At 42.2% G+C, this 20,165-nt stretch overlaps 1 protein-coding gene across 17 annotated transcripts in view; it reads right to left on the bottom strand.

The window, feature by feature from the left end:
- The window catches only part of NEB (nebulin), a 200,570-nt gene that overhangs the window by 56,323 nt on the left and 124,082 nt on the right, over positions 1-20,165 (bottom strand). For all 17 annotated transcript variants that reach the window (XM_035008051.1, XM_035008034.1, XM_035008039.1 and 14 more), the window contains 24 exons: positions 19,876-19,977; positions 19,628-19,735; positions 18,890-19,201; positions 17,240-17,344; positions 17,029-17,133; positions 16,559-16,666; positions 15,654-15,761; positions 15,444-15,557; positions 14,828-15,025; positions 14,347-14,451; positions 13,551-13,655; positions 13,349-13,453; positions 11,442-11,549; positions 9,588-9,701; positions 9,085-9,282; positions 8,669-8,773; positions 7,461-7,565; positions 6,701-6,808; positions 5,066-5,173; positions 4,082-4,189; positions 3,078-3,182; positions 2,876-2,980; positions 2,149-2,247; positions 1,689-1,799 (listed from right to left, as the gene is read on the bottom strand). In XM_035008051.1, the coding sequence (XP_034863942.1) occupies positions 1,689-1,799; positions 2,149-2,247; positions 2,876-2,980; positions 3,078-3,182; positions 4,082-4,189; positions 5,066-5,173; positions 6,701-6,808; positions 7,461-7,565; positions 8,669-8,773; positions 9,085-9,282; positions 9,588-9,701; positions 11,442-11,549; positions 13,349-13,453; positions 13,551-13,655; positions 14,347-14,451; positions 14,828-15,025; positions 15,444-15,557; positions 15,654-15,761; positions 16,559-16,666; positions 17,029-17,133; positions 17,240-17,344; positions 18,890-19,201; positions 19,628-19,735; positions 19,876-19,977 (2,949 nt within the window). The remainder of the gene's footprint in view (positions 1-1,688; positions 1,800-2,148; positions 2,248-2,875; positions 2,981-3,077; positions 3,183-4,081; positions 4,190-5,065; positions 5,174-6,700; positions 6,809-7,460; positions 7,566-8,668; positions 8,774-9,084; positions 9,283-9,587; positions 9,702-11,441; positions 11,550-13,348; positions 13,454-13,550; positions 13,656-14,346; positions 14,452-14,827; positions 15,026-15,443; positions 15,558-15,653; positions 15,762-16,558; positions 16,667-17,028; positions 17,134-17,239; positions 17,345-18,889; positions 19,202-19,627; positions 19,736-19,875; positions 19,978-20,165) is intronic.

Raw genomic sequence — 20,165 nt, 5'->3', positions numbered from 1 at the left:
GAGAATTCAAAATCAGGAATAAAAGAGATGTTATAACTGACACCACAGAAATACAAAGTATCAAGGAGACTACTATAAACAATTATGTGCTAAGCAAATTGGACAATCTGGAAGAAACAGATAAATTCCTGGAAGCATACAACATGCCAACCCTGAATCATGATGAAACAGAAAATCTGAACAGACCAATTACTAGTAAGGAGATTGAATCAATAATTAAAAACCTCCCAACAAATAAAAGGTCAGAAGACTTCACTGGTGAATTCTACCAAACATTCAAAGAATTAATGCCAATCTTCCTCAAAATCTTTCAAAAAAATAGAAGAAGTGGATCAATATTTTATCAAGCTCACATCATTCTACCAGTGAGGCAAGTGTGGGAGAAAATGAATTACTGGAGAGCAGCTATTCTTCTTCCTCAATGTTGATGCATAAGACACACAGAATCCCAATAGGAATTGGGAAAAGGAGAAATTAAAGTTTTAGATAATTCTGAATCCAAACAGCCAAGAGAAATAGAGATATTTTAGAGATACCAATAAGCATGTTAAGTTGCCATTTGATGTTTTATTATGTGGCAGCTGGAGGACAGATGTGACACTTAAAGCAGTGCTTTCCAGCACTGGCTGTTAGAATTATTATGGAGCAGCTAAAAGCATGCAGATGCCCAGACACAGAGAATCAGAAAGTCTGGTGGGAGGTTGGGGAGTCGGAGTCCACTCATGGGTAGTCTAGAAATATTTCCCAGGTGATTCTGATACACAGCCAGTGTGGAGAAGCACAACTTTGCTGAGGCAAAAGAACATAAGTATTCCTGGCTAAGGGCTAGTGTCGGCTGAAGCAATATACGTAAGCTTTCAGCAAAGCAAAGGGGCTCAATGGAGCATTTGTAAAAGCTAAAGAATTAATCATCCTCTGCCTCTAGCTCACTAGGAGTTTAGGAAGCTGCACATCCCCCAGTGAGGGCAATATTTGGTTTGCCAGGACATCTCTAAGTCTAAGAGCGTAAGTGATTCTTAATTAGCAGCCATCAGAACCACTGAAAATGGGGAGTCAATGAAGTGGCCTGACAGCCAATGTGTGGCTTAGCTCGGTGAAGCCTGATGAGGCCATAAGACAAAATGGAAGTTGAATGAGAACGGCCAACTCACCTATAATAAGAAAGACCATTTACATTTGTGGAATGCCCTTACCTGTACAAAGCACATTGAGTCACTGGCAAACATGGCCATTTACTACAGCCAAGGCACTACGGGATACACATTTAAACAAGATGGGGTCAAAAGGAACCAAGAGTGTAGGTGAGAGCATGAGATCTATGCACAATTAGCTGTGATAAATCAAAAGCCTCAGAGCCAACTGAAAATAAAACAAAGTAGTCTAGGTTTTGTTGAGTGGGCAGCAGAGCAGGGAGCCATTAAAGAATTTTCCAATGGCACTGCTATGATTAGGGTTTCTGATAGCAGGGATTGAAGAGGGAGTTTTGAAGTAAATTCGGTTTCGTAGTCAAGTATCAATATCCTCATCTTATCAAAAGGGAACAAAATAAGTAAACTGAGGCAAAATGAGGTAAACTGACTTGCTTAGATATGGAAGCCACTCCGTAATTGAAGGCAGAGGGGATTTTTTGCTCAATGCAGTCACCGGAGGAACAAGTCACTTTATAGTGACAGGTTCAGCATCCTTACCTCGCTCAGATGTGTCTTCAGTTCCTGCACTTTTCTGTATTCTGGAGTGTCAAGCACCACTTTGTACTTGTCGCGCATCTTCCTTGCCTTATCAGTGTACAGGTAGTTAGACTTAAAAACACAACAGAAGTAGAAGTTAGTTGATCATTTAAGCAGTTGCATGCCATGGTCACACACTATCTTTCACGTGCTGGCATTTGAGACTTGAGCAGGCCTTTCATGTACCCTGGATGTCTTCCCATCCCAACAAAGATGACCGTCATTTCACTGAGTTCATCACCTTTCACAGAGGCATGGATCAGCTTAAGTGGGTCACAACTGGTTCAAGTTGGTTAGTGGTAAGTTTCCCCTTAAAAGTAGGGGCAGGCGAAGATTCCTTCTGTCCAGCACCTTGCGGCTGGTGACGGGATGTATGGGAGCTGTGCGGGCGTAGCTACATGTCGTGAAGGTGTGCACTCACCCAGAGTGTGCGCAGGTGCCGGGAGCGGACCATGTCGGGAGTGTCATACAGGAAGCAGCCCACTCCCCTGAGGACCTGCAAGTCCGCTTTGTATTTAATCTGTGTGGCAGAAACAGAAATACAGCTGGCCATGAGTAAATATAAACCAGGAACAAATAAGAGCAGTGACACTTTGATACTGAAATACTTTTCTTTTTGGTTGAACACACCCACCCTCTATTCTTAGTTTGCTTGCATCCAAATGAATCAGAGGTTTTAAAATTTAATCTCCAATCCGGACCTGAGGAGAACACTGCTCTTTGTTATTATTGTATTGATGGGAGAAAAGCTTAGATTGAATGGAATAGTCTTTTAGGATAAAGAAACATTTAAGGAGAAAAAAAAAATGGCAGGAGGAAGTTGTTAAAGGGGCTGGGAGTGGGGATGAGCAGGAGGAAGATAATGAACAGGACCCAGGACAGAGGCTGTGTAGAGGGCGGAGCTGCTAATGATTCAGTGTTGAATGCAGAATAGTGGCCAGCAAATCTTATATTCCCAAGTGGTCCTCTTACTACTATTTCCATAGTTGGAGAAATGTGGGGTCCTGCTTCCACACAATTTCCCCTCCAAGTTATATACTCAGTTTAGAAGTACTCAGCGCAGAAGACTGTTCGAAGACCCTGGTTGGCTTAAATGCAGACAGCCTCTTGGTAAGAGCCCTTCAGAAAGACCCCTATGAGATGCTTACGTCACTGGTGATGTCTCCCACGTGGCGGCAATGGATCACTTGGGGTGTGTATGGCATTGAGATCATGTGGCCTTGCATCTTGAAGAAGTCTGATTTGTAGATCAACTAAAAAAATGCCCAGAAACACACACATCAGAGACCAAATGGTTGACATTCCTCCCTGGGTTCCACAGCCTGCCCTCTCTCCTAAGAAAATGCCCACCTCGCTGACAGCCTCTTGTGTCTTCTTGACTTGGCGGATTTCAGGTGTGTCAGGAGTTGTGTGAATTTTATCTTTCAGTTTGTGGTACAGTTGTCGATACAATCTCTACATTGGAAGAAAAACCATTCCAGGTATTTAGTGTAGAAAGAAGAGGGCATCTGTTGACTAATCAACAATCAAATATTCCACATAAAGAGTCATAAGAGGGGCAATTAAGGTTAAAGAAAGTGGCTGAGATTAGGAAAAAAGAGAAAATGGTGCTTATTTTATTTAGGTGAAGAATTTTGAGCACAAAGACTTCCACATTCTATCAGATGACTGGATCGGATCAGATATACAAACCAATCATTTATATAGAAAACTAGGGTCATGAGTCAGACTAAAATGCAAATTTATTAAAGATTTTTTAAATACAAGTGTCAAAAAGGGAATTAATTTCATTATAATCTATGAATTAGGACTCTACAATGGCATTACCAAATATAGAAAAACGTTGCCAATCGATACAAGTATCAAAATGGTAACTAAAAGGACCCTCTTACTCCTTGCTGATGTATAAATTTATAACTAAGATACAGTAGACTCTTAATGCATTTCAAACAAAGCCATGGCCTTTTTAATTTTTATTTTTTTAATTTAAATTCAACTAATTAACAATGTATTATTGGTTTCAGAGGTAGAGTTCAGTGATTCATCAATCTTATATAATACCCAGTGTTCATTAAATCACGTGCCCTCCCTAATGCCCATTACTCAGTTACCCCATCCGCCAACCTCCCTCCCCTCTAGCAACCCTGTTTGTTTCCTATGATTAAGAGTCTCTTACGGTTTGTCTCCCTGTATGATTTTGTCTTGTTTTATTTTTTCCTCTCTTCCCCTATGATCCTCTGTTTTGCTTCTTAAATTCCACATATGATCATATTGTCTTTATCTGATTGACTTATTTCAAAGCCATGGTCTTTTGAAACTCAATATTTCCCCCACAGAATCAACATTCACAGTACCTCACTGGTAACATCGTTGACCCTCCGGACATGGACAAATGGAACGTCTTTGGGGCCAAGTGTGTATCCATTTGCCTTGATGTGCTCATAAACTTCTTTGTATTTGAACTGGAAAACCAAATCAGAATAAGTTCACTGATGGATAAGCAGAGAGTAGCTTTACATTTCTCAAATAGAAAGGAGCTGTTGCTTTCATTCGAAAATCACTCTCCAGGATTAAGTATAAGGAAAAGTCACTGACAAAATTTCAATAATAATCTGAACCTTGAAAATTATTTTCTTGGCTAATAAAGCCAGGTCCAGAAAGGAAAAAATTCAGTGTTGCCTAGATAAATCTGTTTGTAGGCAGGTATGAAAAAATACAAGAAAAAACCTATATTTTTAGTCTCAGTAGAGCTAGGAAATTAGGAAATGCAAAGAAGAAATGAGAGACTACTTTTGAGACTGATGAATGGCTTTTTAGACTGATTTAAAAAAATGGCACGTGAGATGATTAAACCTGCAACTCTCTGCTTTGGAAACCATATTTTTGGGCCCCTGGTCTTGGCCCCTGCCTGGCCAGCAGTTAGGCAAGAAGTCCTTTCTTTTCCAAAGGAATACACAATGATGTTATATCTTAAAGATAATACTATGGCCACACATCAGCAGTGCGTGTATGAAACTCCATTTCTGGTATATGGCTTGGAATAGTTCAGGATGCATCAGTGCTAATGCCAACAGAAGTAGAGGCACCATGACAGCCATGAACCGTGAGCCAAGGTTCATGCAGATGCAATCCCACAAAAGTCCTATGCTAACCCACTGGGCTACACAGGCACACTGCCAAACTGCAAACCCACGGCACCCCCAGGAAACAGTTTCCCCTTCTGTAGTCCCGTCATTATCACATTGAACCTTCAGGGTGTGACTAGGGCATCAGAGAGGCTATTAATGAATATTAGTGCCCCCCCCCTTCAGACCCCATTTTAGGAGGAGACCACTCACATAACTGCTCATGTATCGGGTGTCTTTGGCATGTTTGAAGTGAGGGGTGTCTCCTGGAAGCCTATATCCAGTAGGCAGAGAGCGCCGGCCAGCTCCTCGGTACAGGCCCTGCCGGAATGAGGAACAGTGGGTAAATCACATCTACGTCAAATAACTGATCTAAGCTAAACCAGTCACATGCAGCCCACGTTAGGTTTTCAATTAGATACTTCATGTTTTTATGTTCACTAAACTGATTTCAGGAAGAAATTAAGTAAGTTCTAAGAGTCAGGCAATGAATTAGATTACTCTTAACCTATTGTTTTCGAAAAAGAGAGCGATGAGTGAAGGGGCTCATAGGAAATAATTCTTCTATGTTTTTAACATATGCCCAATTAGCTGCATGGTATCTAGCAAGAAAATGGGAAAAATAGAGAAAACAGGTAGTCAGGGCCACTTCTGCCATTAACTCCACCCCTGATGATATTCATGTCATCACCAATCCCTAAGAGAGTCATAATTATAAGACACATCTTTGGAATCCCATCCTCCCCATAAACACAGTGTCTTGATGTCACGCTGGGAAGAGGTCAGGATACTCCTATCCCTGGCACAAGGCGGGAAAGGAGTTTCTGACTGTGACCTTCAATAGTTTGTCTAGGGGCACCTGGGTGGCTCAGTCAGTTGGCCGTCTGCCTTCAACTCAGGTCATGATCCCAGGGTCCTGGGATCGAGCCCCACATCGGGCTCCCTGCTCAGCAGGAAGCCTGCTTCTCCCTCTCCCACTCCCCCTGCTTGTGTTCCCTCTCTCACTGTGTCTCTCTGTCAAATAAATAAATAAAATCTTTAAATAGTCTGTCTTTTGGAGGAGTTCCAGGAGTAGGAATAGTATTTGAAATATTAAAAACCAAATTAAAACCAAATTATTTTTAACATTCAATACAGGAGACTAACATTAAAGGTTGAGACCAAAGTAGAATGACCAGGTAACACAGAATAGGAATCTGAAATATGTGAGTGGAATCCAGTTTCATTCTCTTCTGAATTCCAACAGTAATTTCTAGCTCTCTCTCTTATTATTAGTAGTCTTTTGTGATTATATGCCTTGTCTTTGTCATCTTGGTTTTTAAGTTTTTTGAGGCAGACGACAGTAGGGTGGTTTCCTTCATTGTATCGTGTAAACACTGCTCTAAAAATGCCCATTGCGGGCGCCTGGGTGGCTCAGTCGGTTAAGCGACTGCCTTCGGCTCAGATCATGATCCTGGAGCCCCGGGATCGAGTCCCGCATCGGGCTCCCTGCTCGGCGGGGAGTCTGCTTCTCCCTCTGACCCTCCCCCCTCTCCTGCTCTCTCTCTCTCTCTCAAATAAATAAATAAATAAATCTTTAGAGAAAAAAAAAATAAAAAATAAAAAAAATAAAAATGCCCACTGCTTGCTTGGTATAATGATCCTGCGAGCCAAGAGAGAAGACGGACTATGTACGGTTTGGGTTCTTTGTTTTTTTAACTCATGTGAACGGAATAGCATTCACGATGGACAAGGTCAGGCTGAGATAATGCGCAGGCCAAGGTGCTCTCCCCAGAAGCCGCTGGCCTGGCCCTTGTAGGCTGCCTCTTGGAGTTCTGCTGGGCACTGTGTTGGGTTCGCACTGCTCACCTCACTCTGGAGCTTGTATGCATGAAGGGCCCGCTCCACGTCCACAGTTGTCCTCGTTGGAGCTACTCTGCCTCGGACACTGTGGACGTAGTCATGGTGGTAAACAGCCTGCGTGCAGAGAGGAGTCGGTTGGTTTCGACTGCAGCAGCATTGTTGGAAAGCAGCAAAGTAAATGGAAACCCAAGCCTCGCTTTAAAAAAAAAAAAGTAGCCTGCTTCCCTTTGCCCAGACAACTCACAATAGGTTTTAACACCCTAACCCACCTGTAGGATTTACCGTTTACTTATTAACCTGCGGGGTTGGGGGGGGGAGGGAAGAGCACCTTTGCGCGGGTTCTGCCCGCTCCGCGTCAGACCTGACGGTGGGTAGGACGGACGGGGCTCTGCCCGAGCCTCGTGGAGGGTGTGCGGTAGAGGCCCGACTCCACCCACATCTCTCCCTTCAGAGCCTGCCCGCCCCTCCTTCTAGCGCAGTTAGCTCTAAGTTATTCGAAGGCTACCCCAGCGAGACAGAACGGCTGCTCTTGACACAAGGATACAAAACACAACTTCAAAGCAAAAAGCTCTAAAACACCGAGTATTTCATAGAGTGAGACCACCGATACCTCCACCCTGGGAAGTGACTGAACGCACCAGGTTGTTAGGAAACAAGAGCAGAATCGTTAAGTACTTTCTAAGGTGCTGACTCTGGTCTCACAGTTAGAAAAGGCCACTTCTGCTTGAGCGGCGGCCCCGTCTTTATTACTGTCCGCATTACTTACATCACTTAGTTGTTTCCCACTTTTGACAGCCTGCACATAGACTGGGGTATCAGTGACCAACTTGTAGTCATTCCTTGTCTTCTGTGCATGAGATTTGTACTTGATCTGCCGAGAGGAATAAAATAAGCCTGTGTTAGATGGTTCACTGTATGAGAAATTGCTGCTTTCACAGTGGGTTTGGTTGCTTTTAACTCATGACATTTATTTTCATTAGCACTTATTCAATCGACAGGGAGGCATTTGAATTTTATGATAATCTGCATAATTAATGCTTATAGTCGTACGGAGCTTCCAGAGCCTTCTAGCAGGCTGGGAACATTTAAGCTTTTTTTTTTTTTTTTAAGATTTTATTTATTTATTTGACAGAGATAGAGACAGCGAGAGCAGGAACACAAGCAGGGGGAGTGGGAGAGGGAGAAGCAGGCTTCCCGCTGAGCCGGGAGCCCGATGTGGGACTCGATCCCAGGACCCTGGGATCATGACCTGAGCCGAAGGCAGTCGCTTAACCAACTGAGCCACCCAGGCGCCCTCATTTAAGCTTTTTTACTGAAATCTTGATTACAGTGTTAATTTGCTTGGCAAACTCTCTTTATAAATAGATCCTGTCTATAACATCACAAGCACCTCACAAATTAGGAGATTTTTTTTTAAGTTTTTAAAAAAGTTTTTTTTTTTTTTAAGATTTTACTTATTTGTCAGCAAGAGAGAGAGAGGGGAGGGAGGGAGGGAGAGAGAGCACAAGCAGGGGGAGCGACAGGCAGAGGGAAAAGCAGGCTCCCCGATGAGCAAGGAGCCTGACATAGGACTCGATCCCAGGACCCTAGATTCATGACCTGGCAGACACTTAACTGACTGAGCCACCCAGGCGTCCCAATTAGCAGATTTTCTTAATATGAGAATTATGTGCTCAATATATCTGAAATAGTCCAAATGTAGAGAGAGGAGCCACGGGTCCCTTCTCCACAAGAGGACAACAGGACAGCTTGACTGCATTGCTTAACAGGAAAACTACATGCATGACTGAGAAAGGATTGTTCTCTGCTCCTTAGCATCTTTCTCTAGCTCAGCCATCCTCAACACCACTTAAGACATAGCTGGTCTGTGACAATGTCCATAACTCTTCCTTTGACTTAGACTACATATAAAAGGAAATATACTTAAAAAAAAACCAAAAAACTAAACTAAACTAAAATACCAGGCAAACTCACATCATTCCGTAGATCATAAGCATGTTTGGCATGAAGAATTTCAGGAGTGTCCCAGATGTAGCAACCAATGCCTTTTAGCCAGTTGAGGTCATCCTTGTATATAATCTAAAGGATTGCAGCAGATAGATAGAATCAGAAAAAAAAAAAAAATTGACAGTAACTTAAACACCAAAGACATGGACACCTTCTGGACCCAGGATGACTTCATGGAATGAACATCAAAAGGCATCATGCAATCAGGCTGAGGGTGCCATGAAAACAGCGGTCCACAGAGCCCTGCTTCCAGGGACGGACCCATGGGAGCAGAGGAAAGTGATACTGGAAGAAGGCTGAGGTGAAGACACAGCTGAGTCTGCTTCCATTCAGGATGGCTGTGCGGGGCCAGGGAGGGGGACCTTCATGCTCAGTGGGCTTACGTCGCTGATCTGATCCGTGACTTTCCGGACATGGCTGTTGACTTGCAAGTCAGGGTGGCAAATCCACTCATGGAAGTGGAGGCGGTAATCAATCTCACTGACTTTCTTCTGAGAATCCTTAGCGGTAACCATCTCTACCATGTCAGGCACAATGTGGATTTTCATCTTGTTCTTTTCATACGCTGATTTGTAGAGGCGCTATGAAGATAAAATAACATGCCAGTTATACAGGGAACTGTGCAAGTTATCATGGCAATAAACGCCTTTCTTACACACCAGAGAAGTCAGGGGAATGCCTGTACAGCCATCGGGTGGGATCTGGAATTTTCTGACACTTTCTACAGATTCATGGGGGTGGGGTAAGCAGCATGGCTGAAATAACACTTTGCTTCTTCACATATGCATTGTCAGTGCCTCGTGCATTACTAGAAAATGTTCTGACTTATGACGGGTGGCTATACCACTGAGCCTTGATCTGAAGTAAGGCCTTTGGGATTACTTACATCGATGTTAAACTTGCCGACTCTGAGGCACCGTGCAGTATTTGGATCATCCTCAACGCTTCTTGGTAAAGTATAAAGAGCTTTGAACTTTTCATATTCTTCTCGATATTTGACCTACAGAGAGAAAGTACAAAGGAGGAAGAAAAAGTTCTGGAGAGCAACGGATCTCTAACTGTTAAAGACTTAATAGGAAGGGCCCAGCTCTGAGATCCAACCAACTTGGGATCAGCACTTCTGTGGGCTCTGTGCACAGAGGAACAGGTGTAGTGCAAGGACCACAGGGTTAGCCTGAGAATTACACTCTACCTGATAGTACTAACTGTAGAGAGCTAACTTAAACTGCTGTGTAACAGTAATTTTAGTTACTGTTGTAAAAATGTCTATACCCATACTAGTACTTCTACTGCTATTACACCTAACTCATTTTACAGATTATGTAATTTTTAAGTAATCTCTTCTGTGATAATGACTTTGCTTTTCTTAACCATGAGTGAAAGATGAAAAATGTGCTCAGGAGTTTCTTTGTTTTTCATAACTGACAAGCCTGATGCTTAAGAGACACACAGTCCTTGAATTTCAGTTTTCACAAGGTTTTCCAAAAATACACTGTAACCAATGTCTATGGGGAAACCAACTTTTGCTTCTTAATCCATATTGCCTATGAATTAATGCTCCATGATTTCATGAACTAGGAGGGAAGACCCTTACAGAGAGTAAGATCCAAACTCCTAGCACATGATAAAATAACAATTCTCATTACTCAGAGGCCCACATCTTAGTTCAAGAGAAAAAAAAAAAGGAAGATGGGAATATTTGTGTCAGAATTGCAGTGAAGCCCTTTGTTTACTGGAAACCCACCAAAATTCCCAACAGAATTTTCTAGAATATTAGCTCACATGCTCCTTACATCTAAGCCATTCCTCAGTTATAAAGAAGATAGTATTCAAAGGCACCTTTTTCTTTTTTTTAACTACTGTTGAAATTCTTCTTTTAAAGAATTTCTCTGTGCCCCATCTTGTTCCAAAAACAAGTTGCTGAAAATCCTGCTTCTATAACTTTTTTCATAACTAAAGGAAAAAACCTCTGCTGAGCTTTCTAAATTCTATATACAAAACTTCTCTTCCCAAATGAAGTTTGCTCCTTTGGGCTAGTCTGTCTGCAGTCCTCCAAACAGGCTTGGGTCTGGGCAAAATCACATATATTAGTTTTTCCTCCAGGTAAAAATGAAATTAACTCCATATATTGTCTAACAAACTTTTTTCCTAACTATGTATCATTAGACCCATTAGAGGGTAGTGAAATCAATTTACTGGATCACTAGCGTTTAAATGAATAGAACAGAATTGAAATGATCAGGCTATATTGCCTTTAGCGTAGCAGTATGTAGTCTTCTGTAAAACATTGCTGGAAGGAACTCCCATAATACACTCAGCTGTGTGTGTGTGTGTGGACTTGCATCATAAAATAAATTTCTCACTGTGGGTCATGGGCAAAAAAAAAAAGATTTGAGTAATACTGATCTAAAATGCTATGTAAAATGTTCACAATTAAGAGGTAAAAGTCTCTAAAAGAGGTTATCTTTCTGAAAGGAACTGGCTTATTAGGACTGAAATGAAGGTTATAAGGAATTTTACAATAAAAGGCTTTACTTAAGAACATCGTAGGCATGAAGGGTTAAAGTTCATAAGACTTAATACTGTATCTAAATAGCTCATGTAATTTAAGATTTTCTTTTACAATATACATAAACATATAATATATATAACATGTGAATCAGCCAGAAAAGTTCTAGGAGCAGAGACCTGGGGAAGGCAGAGTGTGGGTGGGAGGCTATCACGTTTGCACTTGACTTACATTGCTGGCCAGATGCTTCTGGTTCTTGGCATGTGTCAGGGACATGGTGCTGGTAGGCAGGATGTAGCTGGTGGCTTTCACTCTATCCCAAGCCTCCTTGTACAGGTTCTGTAGGGGTTAAAAACCATCTTGTGAATATGGAAAAATGCATTCTGGTTGGCTCTCGAGGAGGGGATCTTTCCTGTATCTGCCTTTTTCAGACACTCCTTAATAACCCCTGCTCTTCATACTTGGTAGGATCCAAGCACTCCTCAGTGAATAATAGGTTTAATGCCATGACCATAATTTCACAGTCCATTATTTTGTTCTCTACCATAGTACTTATCACAGTTTGGCAGTTATCATGGGGTGATACAGAACTTCGCTCTATTTTGACTACTATGCTGACTACATGACCATGCATTTGTAAAGCCATATAGTACCATACACCACAAAGAGTGACATTTACGGTATGTAAGTTAGAGCAAAGTTTTTGATGCTGTGTTCATTCCCCATAGGTCTAGGAATTCCTGGAGGATGAAAACCACTAACTGAAAATCTATTTATCCTTTCCTACTTTTTTGTAGCTAGTGGGAGCTCAAAAAATATCTCCTCTCCTAGGTATTTATTTACTCAAGAGAAACAAAAACTTGCATATACACAAAAACCTATACTCAAATGTATATAGCAGCTCTATTCATAATTGTTAAAAACTAGAAACGACTCATCTCCTTCGACTGTGAATGGATAAACCAATTGTGGTACATTCATGCAGTGGAATACCACCCTACAATAAAAACAATACTGGTTTATACAGCAATGTGTGTAGTACATACATGCACTTTGCTAAGAGAAAGAAGCCAGACCGGATGGCTACATACTTCATAATTCCAATTACATGACATTCTGGAAAAGGTTTCTAAAAGTTTTTGTTGTTGTTGTTGTTTTTAACTGGTGCAGAAAATACCTCTGTGGATGTCCAGGGAGAGAAGGGAAGCAAGAGGGAAATTTTGAGGTGATAGAGAGGTTTTCTGCATCTTCATTGTGATGGTGAATACATGACTCTTTGCATTTATTAAAAGCCATAATACTATGCGTGCAGGGAGCCTTGAGTGGGGCTTCCTGCTCAGCAGGAACTCTGCTTCTCCCTCTTCCTCTGCCCCTCCTCCTCCCACACATGCGTGCTCTCTCTCTCAAATAAAACCTTTTTAAAAATATTTTATTTGACACACACACACACACACACACACACACACACGAGAACGTGCACAAGCAGGGGGAGCAGCAGGCAGAGGGAGAGGGAGAAGCAGGCTCCCCGCTGAACAGGAAGCCCGATACGGGGCTCGATCCCAGGACCCTGGAATCATGACCTGAGCCGAAGGCAGATGCTTAACCGACTGAGCCACACAGGCGCCCCTAAATAAAATCTTAACAACAACAACAAAAAGCTATAAGGGCTTTTCTTAGTTTTGATCATTGTATTACAGAGAACAGTATGCTAGAATTCCCTGTACAATTTTTACAACTTTTCTGTAAATCTAAAATGATTTCAAAATGAAGTTCAAAAAAATGTTTGTTGAATTAACCAATTCAGAGGAGGAAAGAAAAAAAAGAGTGTCTTTGTAGGCTGTAAGCCGCTGGCCCCTGGAGAAGCCAGGGAAGGACAAGCTCAGGGTCAATGTAGCGTAGCTTCAACCGTACCTGCCTGCAATAAGGAAGCAGCTCCCGAGTTTGTGTCAATTGCATGAGATGGTGCCATATTCCACCTGGGGCTCACTGAACTGTAACTAGGACTACTGATGGGATAAAGCAAGAATCTGAAGGTCCCTGAAAAAACTGGAAAAACCTTTGGTGTAAGGTGCCTATCCCAACTATTCCTTTATTGTCTCTAAAGGAGAATAAAGACAAAGATGAGAAAAAGAACTCACGCTGCTATAAAGATTCTTCAGGTTCTTGGTTCTGTCGTAATCCACTGTTTCTAGAACTGTCGTATATTTGTCCTTAATCTGATGATAATTTTCTTTATATTTCACCTACACACACAAAAGATGGGTTATCCTTTTCTGCTGTTCAAAAATACACAAAGACAATCACGGCTCGTCCTGGAAGAGAAGTACAAGGAAGACGTACCTCACTGGCATTAATGCCGCTTTGAAGAGCAGTCACGTAAAGTGGGGTGTCTGTGACCAGGTTATAATTTTGTAGGTTTTCTTTACCTCCTGCTGTATATTGTAGCTGTAAAGAAAAAGAAGACACCGGAAATGGGAAAATACAGGTCTGCCATCAGATAGGGCAGTTTATGCCAACTTAGATGAGCCTTTATTTCTGGGTTTCTGCTTTAATACTAACAGAGAGGCTATCATTCTATATTCCTGCTGACTTTGTATGGTTGTCAAAATGAATAGTTTGTCTCAACCAACAGCGGGGTCTGGCTCTTTGTCAGGTCTGCTTCTCCATTCTCCATGTCTTCTCTGTGCACGCGCCCCATCCCTGACTGCAGTCCCTCAGGCTCAACATTCTGTTAACCTGCCCTGTCAGAGCCCAGCCGTATGCTGGGAAACTTTCCAAATATCTATTTTTTACTTCAGAACTTATCTACCCAAGGTCAAAGCATGCATTTGCATTTTACACTCTGCAAGTTAACCTTACCAACTTCAGCATAGATGCTTGAGAGTGGTTCACTATGAAAACACCTCTCAGGAAACTTTCTGTTATAAACATCAAATGCTTAAACCACAGGAGAGACTAAAACTGAGAAGGTCCAACACCACACCAGGTCACCAGGAGAGGTTTTATTGGGCAGGGGGCCTTCGGTTGCCCTGGATCCTGCACTGTTAAAGCCAGGGCTGGCCTGGCTGTCACCCCACGGAGAGCACCACGGATTCCACTGATCCACAGTGAGCCAGTCCTTCTAGGAAGATCTCACCTGACTCTGGAGGTCATATGCTTTCTTGGCATGGAGGATCTGAGGTGTATCCCAAACGTAGCATCCAATGCCTTTCAGCCAATTCAAGTCATCCTTATACACATTCTGCAAGAAGGAAGGAATGATGAAAGGTGACAGGCACTAACTGAATTTATAATCGGGCATTTGGATAATTTCCTATCAGCCGTTGGCTGTGCTCAGTGCTTTGCGGTCATAGGGTGGGCCTCTCAACAGCTGGAGGTCTTTAATGCCCTGACCTAAAGAAGCTTAGGAGGAGAGGAATGGCTAAGTTTAGTCCGGTATGAAAATAGGTGGTGTCACATGGCCCAGAGGGGATTCTTACACCAAAAAGGGGTTACTCATATCACTGTGTTTTAAAAAGGACAACATTTATGAATACAGGGACAAATGGAGCATGGAGGGCCAAGGCACGGTTGAGTGAAGCCTGTAGCTAAGTCAAGCTGCAGAAAGGACATCATACATCACTCAAGATCTCCTGTGCATTTCGGGCCCGTATAACGTTGGGTTCTTCCGGGAGAGACGTCCACTGATGGAAGAAGTGTTGGTATTCCAAGTCACTGAGGATGTATTGGCAGTGTTTAGCCAGCACGTGATTCATCATATCAATGGGGATGTGAACATTTGCTTTGGTATCCTCATAATGTCTTCTGTAGTTCAACTAAAGAATCGTATTTTTTTAAAGACAAAAAGAAGAAAGGGATTCAAGTGTTAATTATTCAGACTGATCTCTCTTCGAGTCTTATTTCTAGTATACATCAGTGCCTTTAGAATAAACAAAGCCTAAGAATGATGATCTCATACTTTATTTCTTCTTTTTCAATTTCCTATCCTTTCATAACACAGGGGGTAAATAGTTACCTTGTTGCATTCTCCTTTTTCCATACATAGATACTTCACTGTGGGTTAGTGGAGGAGGGAGGGAAAGGGAGGAAGCCCATAGCTATCAAAGGAACACAAGGCTAACTGGCAGGGGTGGGGATAAATCTCAAGGACTCCATGCCCCTCTCAACTAAAGAACATGTTACAAACAGGCAGACTAACAGTACAGATCCTCTATGAAAGTGAGCTTTGCTTACCACACTCCTCATCTTTTGGAAATCCAGACTGTGAACCACACCAGGGAACTCACTGATTTCTTTTCCAGCCAGGTAGTGGCCCTTCTGCTTCTCATAGGTCTCTTTGTATTTAAGCTGTGAAGTAGGTACAACATTGAGAATCACTGGGATTTTCTAACCAGCTCCCCAGTGAAGACTCTTAAACCCATGAGAAGAGAAAGTACTACTGACCTCACTGTTCACGTAGTCGGCATGCTTAGCTCCAACAATGGGAATGTAGCGTTCATCCAAGGTATAGCCGTAGGCCTTGGTTCCTTCCCATGCCCCTTTATACAGTATCTGGAACAAAGAAATGTGTGTCAACAAAAGTTTGTGGTCAACTTCCTTCAGATATCGCTAAAAAGAAAATGGTAAAACCACGGTAAAATATTTACGTTGAAAGGCAAAGCTTACATCTTTACTTAGAGCCATTATTTTGTCTACCTACGAATAGGGCTGAGTTTTTTGGTTTACTGCAAATTAAATCTACAGACAGTGAGGCATTTTATAACCGAGTTTAACTATGTTTACAGTTCTAATAAAAGCGAAAATAAATTTTCACATAGGGAGAGAATCACCAAAGATTGCTTCCCATTGGGCATACGCACATACACACTGCACACACACACACATCATCCTTTGACTTAGATGAATTAAAATTTGGAGGGCAAATCTTCCATTTGTTGGCTGGAGATGTTAAACATGACTGCTAAAGAAGAACCAGTCTTTCTTCTCTTTTCCCTTTGGCAGGTGCTTAGTCCTATGTGCGCCTAGAGCTGCTCAGCACCTGATACGTTATTATCTATTTTCTTGTATGTCTGTCCCTCTCATTTGCATGAGCTCCCGATGGGCTTGTCTTATTGAGCTTCAGCCCCTTAGTACTTCCTGCAGTGCCTGGCACATCACAGGAGCTCAAAAAAATACCAGCTGAATAAGTGCTATTTCTAATAAAGACAAGTTATTTCTAATAAATAAGACTAAATACAATAAAAATAATCTTATAAGTTCAGTTATTCACAAAATCAACCAAGGACATGAATACTGCCGAGAGCTTAAAATTAAGAACTGAGCTGTAAATGACATAAAATAAGACTTACAGTACTATAGAGTTTTCCCATGTCTTTGGAGTGGGTGATATATGGCGTATCTGGAGAAAATGTATACTTGCCCTTTATTCTTTTATTAAATGTTTCTTTATATTTTACCTAAGGAGAGAAAACAAGACAAAACCAAACAAAACCTTTGGTTAATATAAACGTATAAAGTTTTATAGTTTCTACCTAGCAAGATAATAGTCTACATTTAGAGATTTAAATGAATGGGTTGAATTTAAGTTCATTTTATCTAATAGGATAATTTGGACAAGAATATAGATATTTTCTGTAAGTGAGTACAGTATATCTCCTACTAGTGACTTTTAAGACATTCCCACGAACGATGATCTCATAGTTTCCCACCCCATTGTCCATTTTCTTACAAGCAGTTATCTGGAGGTAAGCAAATGCAGTCAATGACAGACACCTAACTTCCCAGTCCATGCACATCATTATACATAAAGCAAACTTACATCACTTTGATTGATTGAGTTAATCTTAGCCAAAACAATCTCTGGAGGATCCACCACACTTGAAAAGTTAGGATAGTTGTCAAGAGCATCTTTCTTATATTTTATCTGCAAGGAAACAGAGATGATTAAGACTGGTCTCCTTCCATTGGGTCCCTGCCCCCACATGGCAGGCGAGGCGGCCAGGCATTAGGTGAGAACAGGCTTCGTGTACCTGATTCAGCATTTCCTGGTTCTTCGTAACCCTCACGTAGTCCACAGAATCCAGGGGTATCCAGCCGATGCCTCGGAGCCACTCCAGGTCAGCTTTGTAGACATTCTGAGAGCAGGAAGAAAGATACAATGCAGGTATAAGTGACTCACACAGGACTACAGACAGTAGATCAGAAGCAACTTATTCAGGAGCTTTTTAAGGATTTCTCTCCAGCGACTGTTGCTTCATTGATTCAGTCATGATTTCAACTGTTTGCCTGAGAAATATTTCTTGAGCTTGTTATTATGAGTGAGGTACTGTGCTAGGTGCTTTGAGGGCTAAGTATAAAGAGAAGTCATTTACAAGGGGAGAGTATAAGAGTGAGAACACTCAAGTGCTGTGGGAGTTAGGGGCAGGGAGCTACTGTTTTCAGCAGTGAGCCTAAGAAAAGGTTTTACTAAGGACGGTATAATTTTTTTTTTTTAAAGATTTTATTTATTTATTTGAGAGAGAGAGAATGAGAGAGAGCACATGAGAGGGGGGAGGGTCAGAGGGAGAAGCAGACTCCCCGCTGAGCAGGGAGCCCGATGCGGGACTTGATCCCGGGACTCCAGGATCATGACCTGAGCCGAAGGCAGTCACTTAACCAAATGAGCCACCCAGGCGCCCAAGGAGGGTATAATTTTAGACGGACTTATATTTAATTACTTAGAAATATGTGGGACATTCAGACTATCTGAAGAAAGTGACATGACTAAATGGTCATGTATTAAAGAGCAGGGGGATACATCCCTCAGGCCAAGCCTAGCTTTCCCCTCCCCCGCCTAGGGCCTGGGTTCTCTCAGGCCACCCCTCACCAACTGCGGTGGAGTTGCTAATCTGGTTAAGGTCCGCAACAATTGTTCTTCTGCGGCAAGAGTGAGGTGGGATGTTCAAGCTCAGCCCCTGTGCTGCAGGCAGTCTTTGATCTCCTGTTTTTCCACTTTGGTTATGAGAAGACCAGGTAGGGTTAGCTCCTGGGGGCATCTGAGTATCACGTTGATGCACTGTGTTTCTGTGGCTTGCAGACTGCTGGTGGCAGCTGCAGGTCTTGACTCAAGCTTCGCTGCAAGACGGCCTATGTCATGAACTCTCTACCCTACCTTTACCAAAGCTCTGTGTGAGGGACTCTGGGCCCCCACGTGGCTCATCAGTACTTTGTTTCCCTTTTGCTTTGATTCCTCGCAAGCAAGTCCTTCATAAATGCCTGCAGGAGTAAAATGCCTGGCAAAGCAAGAACAGGGCATTCCCAGGTCCTTGACTACACTATCATCCAATATTGTTAAAATCCCACCCACTCTCCATTCTCACCCCAAGCCAATTATTATTTTAAATCAGCTGATAATTTTCCAGGGAGATGTGAGATGTTGCTGATGGCAAAGATGATGCAAACAAAAATTAAAAAAAAAAAAAAATGACTTTGAAAGTTATTCAGATATACTAGTAGGCAAAGCTGTCAGCCAATCACTGCTCCTGGTCTTTCTCTACATCATATCCAACCTTAATTCCCTTCTGGGAACAAACTTAATATTTATGGCTTGAAGTCTCAAAGCTTGGTGCTTCCAGAATGCTGCTTATAATTCTCAAAGTATACCAAACATTTCTAGATAATTAAGAAACAAAGTCACTTACATCACTCTGTAGGTCATAGGCCTTCCTTGCCTGGATCACATCATTTTGGTCAGGATGACATATCCATTGGTGCAGGTAATTACGGTAATCAATATCACTGACAAGCTCCTGCCCATGCTTGGCGGCCAACACCGACACCGTATCAGCAGGTATATTGATCTTGGCCTTTGTTTTATGATAGTCCTCTTTGTATAGTCTCTCATTCTGAATCTGGCCTGCATGCTCAAACCAAACCAGTTTGGGATCATCTCTCATCGTCGGAACACCAACATAATGACCTCTTTGTTTTACGTGTTCAGCTTTGTATCTCAGCTGGTAGGAGAAAATAGAGATTGCATCAGTTTTGACAAGCACTCAAGGAAAAGGGGGGCTTGAAACATCAGCAAATGCAGTCCTTCAGCTTCTTGTTACCTCTGCCTCCCTCAGAATAAATAACAAAAAGCACTGAAATAAATAAATATAAAGAAATATCAATTTAAAAATAGAAAAAATAGATTTGCTTTCTAATTCTGCCTATATTTTATTTGAAAGCTTAGCAATCTTAAGGAAGTGAGGGAATAGAAGAAAGAGTAAAGCACTCAAACAATAGCTTTTAAAGAAGCCCACAAAACAAGACAAAACCCCCAAAGCCCACAGGGAGGACCAGAAAGGAGTAGGTACTTCAACCATCCCCCAAGCCTGGCCAGGCCTGCTAGCCCCAGGCACACTGCAGCGTGCACTCATCTACAGATAAATTACCTCGCTCTGAACGTCACTAGAGTGATGGGCGTGAACAAATGGTACCGCATCTGGAGGCAAAATGTAACCCGTAGCTTTTTGCTTCTCCCAGCCTTCCTTGTAGAGATACTAAAAGACAGAGAGCCACAATAGAGGCTTACACGAAGGAGTTAGAACGGAGGTATTGATCGTGTGCATCCATGTCCCACAGTTACACTATGGTCCTCTGTCCCCACACAGAGTACCAGGCATCTGGCTAAAACCCATACCTGGTCCAGTATCCGGGCTGCCTCCTGGGCAGTGTGCAGCAAAGGGGTTTCTGTGAGGGTGTATTTCGATTTGGTATCATTCCAATCTTTCCGGTATTTAATCTGGAAAGGAGAGGCAAGAGGTGTAAGTTACTTGATGTTAAGAAAGCATAATGTTGTCCAAGCAAATGCTAGCATCGTCTCAATGATTACAATCCATATCGCAGACAATGATTGCATGCTGAGCTAACGTAGGTGGAAGGCTTTGAAAATGACATTTCATGATTGGGCAATTTTAGAATGAGAGACAT

Source organism: Mirounga leonina, unplaced genomic scaffold (assembly GCF_011800145.1).
Source record: "Mirounga leonina isolate KUSES-001 unplaced genomic scaffold, KU_Mleo_1.0 Mir_151, whole genome shotgun sequence".
Lineage (NCBI taxonomy): Eukaryota > Metazoa > Chordata > Mammalia > Carnivora > Phocidae > Mirounga > Mirounga leonina.
This window is presented reverse-complemented; position numbering and strand designations above follow the sequence as displayed.